The 13,007-nt window shown below is 43.1% G+C and overlaps 1 protein-coding gene across 1 annotated transcript; it reads right to left on the bottom strand.

Moving 5' to 3' along the window:
• Nucleotides 1-1,991: 1,991 nt before the first annotated feature.
• Nucleotides 1,992-8,648, bottom strand: LOC109908695 (guanine nucleotide-binding protein G(I)/G(S)/G(T) subunit beta-3-like). The gene is made up of 8 exons (XM_020507348.2): nucleotides 8,437-8,648; nucleotides 6,573-6,677; nucleotides 6,040-6,185; nucleotides 5,571-5,634; nucleotides 5,111-5,267; nucleotides 4,068-4,336; nucleotides 3,540-3,756; nucleotides 1,992-3,063 (listed from the first exon to the last, which is right to left on the bottom strand). The coding sequence occupies exons 2-8, from the start codon at nucleotides 6,627-6,629 to the stop codon at nucleotides 2,957-2,959; spliced, it is 1,017 nt and encodes a 338-aa protein (XP_020362937.1). The 5' UTR covers nucleotides 6,630-6,677; nucleotides 8,437-8,648; the 3' UTR covers nucleotides 1,992-2,956.
• Between the last annotated feature and the right edge of the window lie 4,359 nt (nucleotides 8,649-13,007).

Genomic DNA, 13,007 nt, shown 5'->3' with positions numbered 1-13,007 from the left:
GTTGAACTGGGCTATGGCCAGTCACATGACTGGGCGAAAACGGTGAGGGAGGCGCTCCCTGCTCGGTCATATTGTCAACAATGCAGTATGCTGCACTGTTCAGAAACGTACAAACTCGTTTTTATTGGGAAGGCAGATAAAGTGCTTTTATCCAAATCAATCACTTTTGGACATGAAAACACAGAACCCTGCTCATTACTTCACGTGCTTAACCTACATCACTTTTGTTTTGTGAGCCAGACCGGGGCACCTGGCTCACGCCCGGTGGTCTGGTGAGTGGGCACTGTGCATATTCACTCATTATCATTGTTGGTTCAGTGCCAGTTAAAAGTTTGTATTTGGACAGTTTAGATGGACGTCATATTATATTTGTCTCCCCGTCTCATAGGCCTATTATACGGACAAAAACGTTTTCATTGACCTTTGTCAGTGTCAGCAGAGTGGGCTACCCTGTAATTGTATTATTCAAAAAATATTCTCCAGTCATATAAAGTGCAGTAGAATTGCATGAAATGTGTTTTTCCACATGCAAAGAAAGAAGAAAAGTATCTGATAGAGCCGATAGCCCAGGTCTCTACACTATACAAGCTCAGCCATGCATTACACAGTCTTTTTTTGTGAACAGTGATTGAGTTATATTGTTAAAATATGATTATCCAATCTACTCATTACATTACGAATAGTAGGCTATTTTACACACGTTTGCAAATGCGATAATGCATGGAATGCTCTATTATAAAGGTGCATTTTTAAGGTGAAAATGTGCTTCCCCAAACTTCAAACTCACACAATGCTTTTCTTTAATCCTCTTGTTGGCTGAGGAAAAGTTACTCTAACCAGTGGTGGTCAGTGCTGTTTAAGATGAGGAAGGACACATTTTTTTCATGAACATCTCCTTATTTCTATTACAGTATATTGGATGGCTGTCATTCATATTCCATTCACCCAGTTCAATGTAACATGGATAGGTTTAGGATACTACATGATACTCTAATTTTCCCTATACCCATCATGAGGTACCTACAACCTAGCCTATGAATGAAAGTTTACAACGTAGGTGCACACAGGTCGAGAGAAAAATTGGAGGTGACAGTGACACATGGACAGACAGTGACACATTCAATACCTCCTTGCACACTCTTGCCTGCATCTAGCTGATCTAGGGCGTAATCATTAGTCCAACAGTAGCAAATGAGAGTTTCTATTGGACAAATGCAGGTATGTTTATCCCCGTTTCATTCCATTTGCTTCCATTTTAGAAATGTTTTTCAACAGAATCGGCAGAATGAATACACTCCTGGTCACACAAAAACACAGTTCACTTTCATAGCAGCCACATTGTATTCCTTCTCGCATCTCTGCGCTCTCCTCCTCTCACCTTTTCCCTTCACTTGTGGACTTCAAAACACAACGCATCATATAGTATAGTTTTATCTAAAAAATAATAACTTTTGAAATATTTTAACATTTTTATGACATTTAATGATTAGGATGGTCCTCCCCTTCCTCCTCTGAGGCGCCTCCACTGATTCTAACATCTTCAAAGTTCACGGTAAGGACACTCGTCGTTGCATCCTCGACTTGGCTGTTCTGTTGAGAGTGATTATCATAATCTAAATGTGATTTCTGTCATTCTGAGCACCGTGGGTGGACACACTAATCACGTTACGCACCAAATGCACATGGGTCCGGTAAATTGAAATGCTGCCGGTCAAATGTCCCATGCCACATTTACATAACGGAAACCCTGCTCTATATATACCTTGCAATAAACCAGACTTTAGTGAAGAGACAATTCAGCAACTCTTGGAGGACAGTGATGGGACTCGATTAATTCCCCGGGCATGTTTTTTTGACAATAAGTCCTCCAGCAAGAGGTTTGCAGATGACAAACTTTGAGACAAACTTCTTTCTAAATGGTTGACCGTCAAAGCACAAATACACAGACAAATACACAGACATGGTGTTTTTACACACGTTTGCAAATGCGATAATGCAGAAGTCAATGTTTATTAGAAAGGTTTTTCAACAAGCAATCCATTTTTTTTTACAGAGATACTGCAGATGTGTAAATGTGCTACAAAATGCAGTTGGGAGGGAATGTATTGGTATCTGATATGTAACACCTCAACAACGCTTTTCCCTGAAGTATAATACAGGCATTGCATTTTGTTTTTACATCATGGATTTGCCTGGTGATTGCAGCCATTTTGGGGCAAAGTCAGAGGGTGCTGCTGGTTAGCATGTGTCATCATAGGTCCAAAATGGCGACAGTCATATTCCTGTGGGACACATACATCGGATATGTATGACCAAACAGAAATCACACTGTACATCAACTATGCACTCTAATTAAATACCTAAATGTAAATAAATGTACATATCAACTTTCAGCTACTATCTGCGGGCTTTATTAATCAAAGACCTCAAAACAATGTATCCGTAATACTAAATCGTTACTGATGTGCATTATATTTCTCACCTTAGACACAAGTAGAGCATTTATTTTATTTTATTAATTTGTTATTTCAAGTAATGACTTCAAATATCCTATTTTTTTGGTGTTTGTCATTGTCTAGATATTGATAGTGTCAACCATAACTTCAAAACTCTTGTGTACATGTAGCGGGACTGCATCTTGTGCTGTTGTCGATGCCATTTATGCAGCCTGTTCTATGAAGTCCCATTCACCACCTCCCACATTTGCACACATAGCTGAGAAAGAGGGAGCAAGAGAAGGGAAGATCTAGTGGTTACAAATGACGTGAAATGGTACGGCAAACATCCTCCTCCTGGTATCTCCACAATCCCAAAATGAGCATCCTTATTTCTCAGGCTTGTGATTCCCCCCTTCTCCTCTCCTCCTCTAGTTCCAACCATCCCCCCTTCTCCTCTCCTCCTCGAGTTCCATCCATCCCCCCTCTCCCTCTCCTAATGTCGCCTCTGGAGCACCAGCTCAGTTCCAGATCTTCAGGAAGCTATCCCAGGATCCTGTGCAGATACCCAAGCCATCATCTGGCACCCCAATGCAGCTCACTCTGTTGTCATGGCCAGATAGAACACCTGAGACAGAGAGAGAGAGAGAGAGAGAGAGAGAGAGAGAGAGAGAGAGAGAGAGAGAGAGAGAGAGAGAGAGAGAGAGAGGGGGGGGGGGGGGGGAGAGAGACAGAGAGAGAGAGAGAGAGACAGAGAGAGAGAGAGAGGGAGAGAGAGAGAGAGAGAGAGAGAGATGAGAGAAGTCATACACACTGATGCAAATGATGCAGTTCTAGTTTATATTCCTTTTTCACCCGTATTTCTTTAATTGACTGCCTCCACAAACATCTCATCCAGACTTTTTTTTAAACAATCCACTTTCTCCCTTTCATTGCCTCTGTTTCAACCTCCCACTTATGCCATCTATCTCTTGGTCTGCCTCCCTCTGTTTACATTGACTGTTCTCCCTTCGGTTCTCTCTGCCTCTACTCTCTTTTTTCCCCCACATATCCCCTCAGTCCCCTCTCCTCTCTCCCGCTCTTTTCTCTCCCACTTTTACTCACCGACTTTCTCGGCCTTCAGGGAATCCCAGATGTTGCAGTTGAAGTTGTCGTAGCCGGCGAAGATGAGGCGTCCAGAGCTGGAGAGGGAGACTGACGTGACGCCTGCATTCAACGCAGCGTCCTGGTAGCCATTGACCTCCTGGTCGGCACGGAGGTCATACATTTTGAGGGTGCAGTCATCGGATCCCGTGATAACTGCAGTGCCACTAGGATAGAACTGGGGTAGGGGGAAAAAAAGAAGAGGAGAGGGCTATTTCAGCATGTTTAGTTTTTTGTTTTGACATTTACTGAGCTTGAAGGTAAGTTGCCTGCTGAGTTGACTGAGTTTGCAGAGTACAGACTCCATAGAAAGAGCTGGTGTTGTGATGCTAAACTATGTTTTGATTTTGGATCGCACTGCTCATGTCTTGCTTATATTGTAGTCGGGGGGGTAGTCTCAACCGGAGCTTGAACCCAGGATCTTGTAACTGCAACCCAACACCTTGATGAGGTCGCTAGTTGTTGGGTTAAGGTCACTAAAATGCTCACCGCAATGGCATTAATGTCACTCGTGTGGCCAATGAAGGTCTGCTTGCAGCCACCATCTCTTATGTCCCACAGCTTGGCGCTGGAGTCACAGGCCCCTGAGATGAAAGTGTTCTGGTCTGGTGACAAGGCCAGACACATACAGTCACCCACGTGGCTCTTGTAGATCACCTTCTGCTTGCCAGTCTCCAGATCCCACAGGCAACAAGTGGTGTCACCGGATGCAGTGAGGATCTCGCTGTCGTTCAGGAAGCGGCTATGGGAAAGGTAGCCTGAGATGGAAGGAGACGTACAGAGATTTTATTGTTTGTTCTACTTATTTCCTACATATTTTGAGGACATCCAATTTATGAACACCGTTTTAATGAATTCTCTGAATTGTAGTTGCTCACAGAGTTGACCATAACCCAGTTGGTCACGAGTTGACCATAACCCAGTTGGTCACAGAGTTGACCATAACCCAGTTGGTCACAGAGTTGACCATAACCCAGTTGGTCACAGAGTTGACCATAACCCAGTTGGTCACGAGTTGACCATAACCCAGTTGGTCACGGGTTGACCATAACCCAGTTGGTCACGAGTTGACCATAACCCAGTTGGTCACGGAGTTGACCGTAACCCAGTTGGTCACGGAGTTGACCGTAACCCAGTTGGTCACGGAGTTGACCGTAACCCAGTTGGTCACGGAGTTGACCGTAACCCAGTTGGTCACGGAGTTGACCGTAACCCAGTTGGTCACGGAGTTGACCGTAACCCAGTTGGTCACAGAGTTGACCGTAACTCAGTTGGTCACAGAGTTGACCGTAACCCAGTTGGTCACAGAGTTGACCGTAACCCAGTTGGTCACAGAGTTGACCGTAACCCAGTTGGTCACAGAGTTGACCGTAACCCAGTTGGTCACAGAGTTGACCGTAACCCAGTTGGTCACAGAGTTGACCGTAACCCAGTTGGTCACAGAGTTGACCGTAACCCAGTTGGTCACAGAGTTGACCGTAACCCAGTTGGTCACGGAGTTGACCATAACACGGGTGAAGCAGGGTAGCTACCTTCATGTGCATCCAGCTCCCTTAGGGTCTTTGGGCTGGCACCCTTGATGTTGACGATGGTGCACATGTTATCCAGACCTCCACTGGCCGCCAGATTGCCAGAAGGGGCCATGGAGCAACTCATCACCCAGGAAGACTTGAGGGGGACGGCATATACCTGGAGGGCAGAGAGAAGAACACTTAACCACTCACTTTCTAGTTCGCTTTGTCTAAAGGTTAGAATACATAATATACCAAGCTAGCTGACTTTTACCATATAAATACATTCGTAGAGTGTGTAGTCAAAGTCAAGACAATCTGAAACAGAAGTCGATACTCCTTCTACACATCGGGGGTTGAAGGAGGGATCTACTCCATACACTGTAAACCAAGTGGAAAGCTCTCGATGTAAAGTCCTATGCATTATTATGAAAACAGTTAGAACTGTGAAAATGATGACTGATCAGTGATCAGCCCTTACCTTGTTGCCGGTGTAGGTGTCCCAAATAAGAAGCTTGCCATCTTGTGAGGCACTGACCATGTGCCTGTTGGAGAGAGAAAGAGAGTTAAACAAGTGGTCAGTCAGTCTATCAAATTCTGTTTGAACCGGGTTCAGGCACGAGATCCAGTATGAATCTGGTTTAATGCAACATTTGAAACAATGAAGGCCTTTGAAAAGCCTTTTCACCGAACCCCATGAAACTTGCATGTTAGAGTGGACACATTAAACAATGGGACTTTTCAATATCCGAGTCCACTTGGTTTCAGCGGTGCATCAGACAACCCCTCTTATCGACCTTCTCTACCCTGCGCAAAGTAGACCTTCTCTATGTTGTTCATAAGCTCCTATATCACACTGGCTCGTGGTAGTGGTGGGGTGTCTGTGGTGAGCTAGACTGTCCCTGACGCTATCCTGATTCTCAGCTATCTGGAGAAGAAGTCCTTCTCGCCTGTTATCAGCAGACCAGTGCAAGCCGTAGATTTTGGCCAAGTGGCCCTTCAATGTCTTTCTGTTCTTCAGCTGGACACGGGGTGCAGCCGCCACACCAGATGCTACGGCAGCCATGGTGGTGTCATTGACCGCCTTGCGGGCAGCCTAGTGGTGTGAGGGGGAGATACACATAGGAGAGGAATAAGATTAGTGAAGAGTAAAATAGTTGTCGAAAAATAAGCATATATACATTGAATGTTCTCTATACTTCTGGTGTTTTTCCAATTTTCAGGAACCAGACACAGCTTCAAAATGTCTTAGAATAACTTTAGCTCAGTACCAGTTTTGGTATGTGGAGGAAACTCTATGTAGGCTCTACGTACATCAATTATTGTGCATTATTGGTACTGTGCTTCCAAGTTATTTATCTGATGATGATCCCTTTTTTAGACTGGAGGTGATATTGAATATCGTCACAGAAACGTGCTTGATGAGTATGTCTGTTGTCATGGTGACCCCAACATCAATGCATGCTGTGACAGGAAGACTCACTTCAATCTGGCTCTTCAGGCCATCGGCCTCCTTTTTCAACGTGTCCATTTCACCCATGGCAACGGTTGATAGGGGCTGTTACCACCGGAGAAAGAAACTAGCAGACTAGAAGATAGGGAGAAAGAGAAAAGGATTATATGATTACAAACATATTTATGCAAATCAGGGCTTGGCAAATATGCTGTCGTTATTGTACAATTAATACAATGTAGAACTCAATAATATAAGGAAGACCTTAAATAGAACTAAAAATTAACGTTCTCAAATATGTAACATAGTGGTACAGTGGTACCTGTTGAGGAGAACGTAACTGTTTGTTCCTGTAACCCCCCCCCCCCCTCCCCCCCATCCATGGCCTCTGACCTCCTAAACTAAATTGCTCTGGTGCTTTCGTCATCTAGTCTGGTGCCAGAGCCTAGCTTGGCCTTCTTGAGTATGCTACGAGGTATAATCCCACATCCGCTGTCTAATAGTGATATATCCAAGCTCTACCTTCACCTATCTGAAGATTAGGGCTAAATTACTGACCATCTTTTCTGTGACACAGACAGCCATTTTGATTTTCATAGGTCATTACAGAAGTGTTGCCTGTGTTTCGAGAGTACTTGTCTTTTTATTACATTTTTTAGAATGACTGTTTTACCACAACTTTACAACGTGGCAACTTTACTTTATTACTTTCATTTTCCTATTCATGACTTCAATTATTTAAATGTTTTGTTACAATTAAAACAAGTTTAAGAGACAATTTGCCATGAACCTTCTTCTGTCAGCTCTCACTCTGACTTTCAATACCTTTTAAGAGAGAATATTTAATGATCAACAAGTAATTAGTGCTTAGCTGTCTATGGCCCTAATAGTCTTAATTGGATGCTGACGTTTTCGTATTTGGAGGCCAATTACCAACGCACACCACTTTCTAAATTGTTTTTTAAAAAAGTGTCCAACTAACTACAGCACACATCCCTGTAAATACGGTGTTAAAAAAAACGTATAGAGGGGGTAGAGGGGGCAAGAATAGGCAAAGATAGAGGGGCCTATCAGGTATACATTTGAGTTTTTGTCAGTTTCCTGTTTGATCATTTCCTTTGAATATATATCTGCACAAATGCACAGACAGGCCTCTATTCCTCTATTCTAAAAGTACTCTAGAAGTGCACAGACAGGCCTCTATTCCTCTATTCTAAAAGTACTCTAGAAGTGCACAATTCTATTAGCAATAGAATTATTATTACTATTATCTGTAAGACATTGCCACCTGCAAAAAAAATCATTTTGTCAAGCGAGAAACAACTGAGAAAGAAAGTTCTGCAGTTTGTTGCTTTCAGGCCTTTTTTTATACTGGAATCAATGTGGGAGGATTTGCCACCTTCATGATAATGCTGCTAATGCTTGTGCATCCTGCTGTTACCTAATAAAGGAGACTGATTCTGAGAAGAAAAGCCCTCGAAGTCCTAACTACCTACTTCTCTCCGCCTCTCTCTTTCTCCCACTTGCACAGACATCAGTCCGTATCTTTTCCACGGACTACAGCACACTTGTTGCAGGCATGCCATTGGAGTTCATTTTGCGATGGAAATGAGCACCACCAACTCCAATTACTTCGGCTGTCATTGGCCGACCCTTGAGCGGTTTCTTTCGGCTCATATTCAATCCATTGGCCCGTACTGCAAATCAGATGAAGTTCCATTCTTTTAACTGTGAAATCTTATCACGGATGAGAACACTGAGATAGGTAATGGGATACTTTCCAGGATTATGTGGATCCATGGCGTTAATCATCAGAGGAGTCAATGTAGTTCCACATAGTTCCATGTAAATGCCCAGAAGAATTTTGCAACCAAAGTGGACAAAAATCACTCACCTTTTCCACACAAAATGTGATCCTTCTTATTTTTGGGCTTTTCCGCCTCAGTAGCCCTTTGGAGCAGCTTTTTATGTCCCACAATACTCAAGTCAGCCCTGCTATCCTTATCTCTCTCTCGTTCCTCTCACGCTTTCACCCACAGACTGGTTGCAGGCAATCCTGTGAAAACTCTCTCTCTCCCTTCCTCCTGTGAGGAACAGATGAGGATTGGAGGGATGAAGGAGATCAGGGATGAAGGGATAAGCCCGGAGATAGAAATAGAGAGAGGGAAAGAGAGAGAGAGCAGAGAGAGCAGGGAGCATGACAAGAGGAGGCAGGTAAACCGATCGGAGGAGGAAATCAGGTTATGAGGTCAAAAGTCAAGAGCAGGTAAAGAGAGGAGGAACGAAGGAAGAGAGGGAACAGGTGGAGGTTTAAATGTGAGAATATTAGAAAGTAGAGAGACACTGATAGTTAGAACATCCACGTCAATGGCTACTACATAAAGCTGGTGGGGGATCACATTTGATGTCTTCCACATTCAATCACTCATCATGCAACAGTAGAATATTAAGGTCAGCAAGGAGAGCGTATTTGATTTTGCTGACCTGGACTGGCTCATGATTTATATCACCATTTATATCACCAACTTTGAGCCAATTGCATGGAAGCTCTACTGTGCACATCACTAACGAGTGGTGTTTGGGTTCTTATCCAGTCTATCAATGGCAGCCTTCATTTCTAGTCATCTGATGCAGCAGTCAGAAATGATCAGACATCATCGTATTATTGTCTGACTGTATTGATGGGGCGGTTGAATTTTGTCTGGTTTCTGAGAGATTGGCAGGGGTTGAGGATGAAGGGGGTTTGAATTCATTTGTCAGAGCTAATGAGCTGAGCCCAGTTAATCAGGATCCAATTGGAAATCCGGGGGAATCTGAAATCTCGTTAAGGAATTGGAGCAGTCCAACCAGAACGTGCGTCACAAGTGACACAAGATGGAAATGGATCATGAAATCGAGGAATCGATTGTGGGTTAAAATAGAGACTTGGGTGTGAAGATGCCAGTGCAGTTACAGAATGAATTTTCGAATAAATGACAAGCTTTTGCAATTCTGGTAGATAAAGGGAGAATGTAAACTGACTTGTGACTCCGAGGGAGAGATTTCACAGATCCCACAAGATCGGAGCGGGGTTAAAGATCGGGATGGATGGGAACGAGAACTTGGGGGGGGGGGGGGGGGTGCTGCTGCAGTAATACCTGTAATATTACTGCAGTATATAGATTCAGATATATAGATTCAGATGTACAGATTCACCCTCAAGAGTTCAAGAGGTCATTGGTGGTAAGGAATGCCAACAAACAAACCCTGTACCTAGATGCACACAATATGGCACAATACTGATATTCTAAACGGCGCCCATGCAATGATTACTTTATAGGTCGTATTAGACCCCATGTGAGGAGAAATCTTGTGAAAACACATATATTCTATGCTTTGCAACCCTCTGGTATTAACGAGACAATGCACCTTGAACTCCTAGCAAAACAGTACAAGTGAAAACCTAAATGATCAGGAATTAGGATCCTAGTCACAATGTGCAGAAATAGTGAAAAGTAGCTGAATCCTCTTCAATGGAAAGCATGCAACAACAAAAAATACTTAGGTATGCAGTCAGAAGGTCATGCATTCGGTTGCACCGTAGAACCAACACTACCACTTATCTGGCCTATTTCCACTGGTTTCATATTGGTGCGATAAACCAATCACCCTGCACCGTGGCATGTCATGTTGGGCCAGAAATAGTTAAAGGTTGAGGTGACTGTTGGACACTCGGATTGGATTCACACCTTCACCAGTCAAAAGACCTTGATCTGTAATCCATTGATTTGACAGATGATGCACTGCTACCTGGCTACCACCAGGGGGCTGTGGACCACGAGTTCCCAATAAATACGTAAAGCCGCAACTATTTTCGCGAGGGAGGGAAGAGGCACTGATGGCCAAATTTGATATCTTTGAATATCCTCTGCATAAAAAGCACAATCATTTCTTTATCTTTATTGTTCGGCATTGATAAAAGTTTCAACAGGCATGAAACGCTTCCCCCCTGGCCCCCCCAACAGCCAATTGTGAATGTCATAATCTTTATCATAGAGTATGTTGCCTGAATATTTGGGAACGAGTTCTGACACCTTACAAACCTGTGCAAATGTGTATCAGTGCTTTATTCAGCTAGCAGTTTGTACTTATGATGGAAACTATTCTATCGGTTCTGTTGTACCACTCAAAATCAATCAAACGCAGGTCAAGTATTTGAAAAGTGAAGTATTTGGCATTCGATCCAAGTTTTTAGAATCCATTTTAGAAGCTGTCCTGTGTCGATTTTATTCTGCAGTTGGCACTGAAAAGGTCTGCAAAGCCCCTTCAAAGCAGTGCAAGGGGGTGAAGCCTCAGATGCTTTCCTGTGATGTTGTTAGTTACTATGGTAAACCTGGCCATCGTCTCATCCCTTTTCCCTCAGTGTTTGTGCAAGGCTGTGCATTTATCAGGCCCCAGTAGGACACCTAGTATTACCCTCCCTCCCCTCCTCCCTCCCTCCCTCCCTCCCTCCCTCCCTCTCTCTCTCTCTCTCTCTCTCTCTCTCTCTCATTCAAATGGCTTTATTGGCATGGGAAACATGTGTTGACATTGCCAAAGCAAGTGAAATAAACAAAAAACAAAAGTGACAAGACACAACATCAACAACAAAACTCTCTCTCTCTCTCTCTCTCTCGCTTCTCTCTCTGCACACTCTCACCTCTCTCCCTCCTCTCTATTACCCAATTCAGACTGAAGACTTGGTATGTTAGCTGTAAAAAAATATATATACAGCAATGTGTATGTCACCCCCTTTCAAACACCCTTATTTACCACCTATTTGCATTGACACCCCTTTTATACATGGGGTCTGTTTGCAGTTCAAATTAGGGAGGTGATAAACAATGGAAGTGTTCATGGATTTACCTTTAATGAAGCAGAGAACCATTCACACAGACACCATACCTGCATTTTGGTTACGGGGTCTGTGAAAATGCAGGAATCTTTAGGTGGCTTTTATTTTTCCCATGTTATTCTGGTATAAAAATGCATGCATGGTAAATATGTGGGATTGTGATCTGTGTATGAAAGGGGTATGTATATGTCTGTGTGTCTATTCCTCAGTTTTGCGTTTCTCTCCCCGTCTCCCTCCCTCCCCTGTGGTGCATGTTCATATATTGTGTGTGGTAACACTTTGCATTGAAGCTGTCTGTCCGAAGCTATCATGTCTATTGAGAGCTTATGCCATGTTACATTACTAGTATGATGCCAGCCACAGTGTCAAGGGGTGGCAGCGTAGCCTAGTGGTTAGAGCGTTGGACTAGTAACCGGAAGGTTGCGAGTTCAAACCCCTGAGCTGACAAGGTACAAATCTGTTGTTCTGCCCCTGAACAGGCAGTTAACCCACTGTTCCCAGGCCGTCATTGAAAATAAGAATGTGTTCTTAACTGACTTGCCTGGTTAAATAAAGTAGGTCTCAGGACAGAAGGTTGAGGTAAAGTGTTAGTTTGCAGATTGAATCTATCCCAGTATCTCTCCCCATGCCAATACTGCCATTTCACCTACTGCTACCGAGGCTATTTCATATTTATCTGGGCAGAAGCTGACAAAGTACACAACCAGGCTGATGTAGGTCGGTCTAATACTGTCAAGGTCTATGTTTTCAGGGCAGCACTTTATGCAGAACAGTCCAACAGTGAGTCTTCGGGAACAAACATTTACTAGTATTAAATATATTGTTGTAAAATATTAGCTTAGCTATTATGTTGGTATGATAGTGTTCAGTATACTGTGTGTTAAAGTGCTATACTAACCATATCTGTTTTGTGAGGACTTTTGGAAATGTGTATTACAGGGACTGGAGCGGTTCTGTGTCCCACCTTTAGGTCTTTATAATGGGCCATTTCACACCTGTGACTAGTCATTACTTCAAGACATTCTGAATAACAATCCAAATATACACCATGTGGTGTCATATTAACATGAATAATGTATAAGGAATAGAATAATACCTCAAGTAAAACATTTAATTTTCCAGTAAAAAAAAAGAAGAAGAAGACATTTCTACACTATGTGGTTGAAATAACACTGACATTTTGAAAATGATGATTAATGCCCTTTTTGTGAAAAAAAGAAGAAGAAGATATATATGGAATATCAGCCTGTTGGGGTGAGATGGAGTTTTTGGCACAGATCATGACATCACAATCTGATCTGACTACAGGTTGTTATCAATAAAACGTCACAATAAAGTTGCAAGGCGTTCAATTTGCCTGCTTGGGGGCAAGGAGACCCACCAGCTCCTTTAAAACCCTTGACAACTGCGTGCCGCTTGCAAGGGACTGTAAAAGAAACGTTAACATAGTCAGAACTACACATTTCCAGTGACGTCATCAGAGTTATACAGACAGTATTTGCATGCTTTTCACGACCAGGAAAGATCATTTCAGAGATATGAGGGTGGCCTCACAATAGCTCTCAATATTGGCCACCATAAATTGGATATTT

The sequence above is a fragment of the Oncorhynchus kisutch genome, linkage group LG17, assembly GCF_002021735.2.
Source record: "Oncorhynchus kisutch isolate 150728-3 linkage group LG17, Okis_V2, whole genome shotgun sequence".
NCBI classification, from domain to species: Eukaryota; Metazoa; Chordata; class Actinopteri; order Salmoniformes; family Salmonidae; genus Oncorhynchus; species Oncorhynchus kisutch.
Note: the sequence above shows the minus strand (reverse complement) of the source record. Positions and strands in the feature narration are given on the sequence as shown.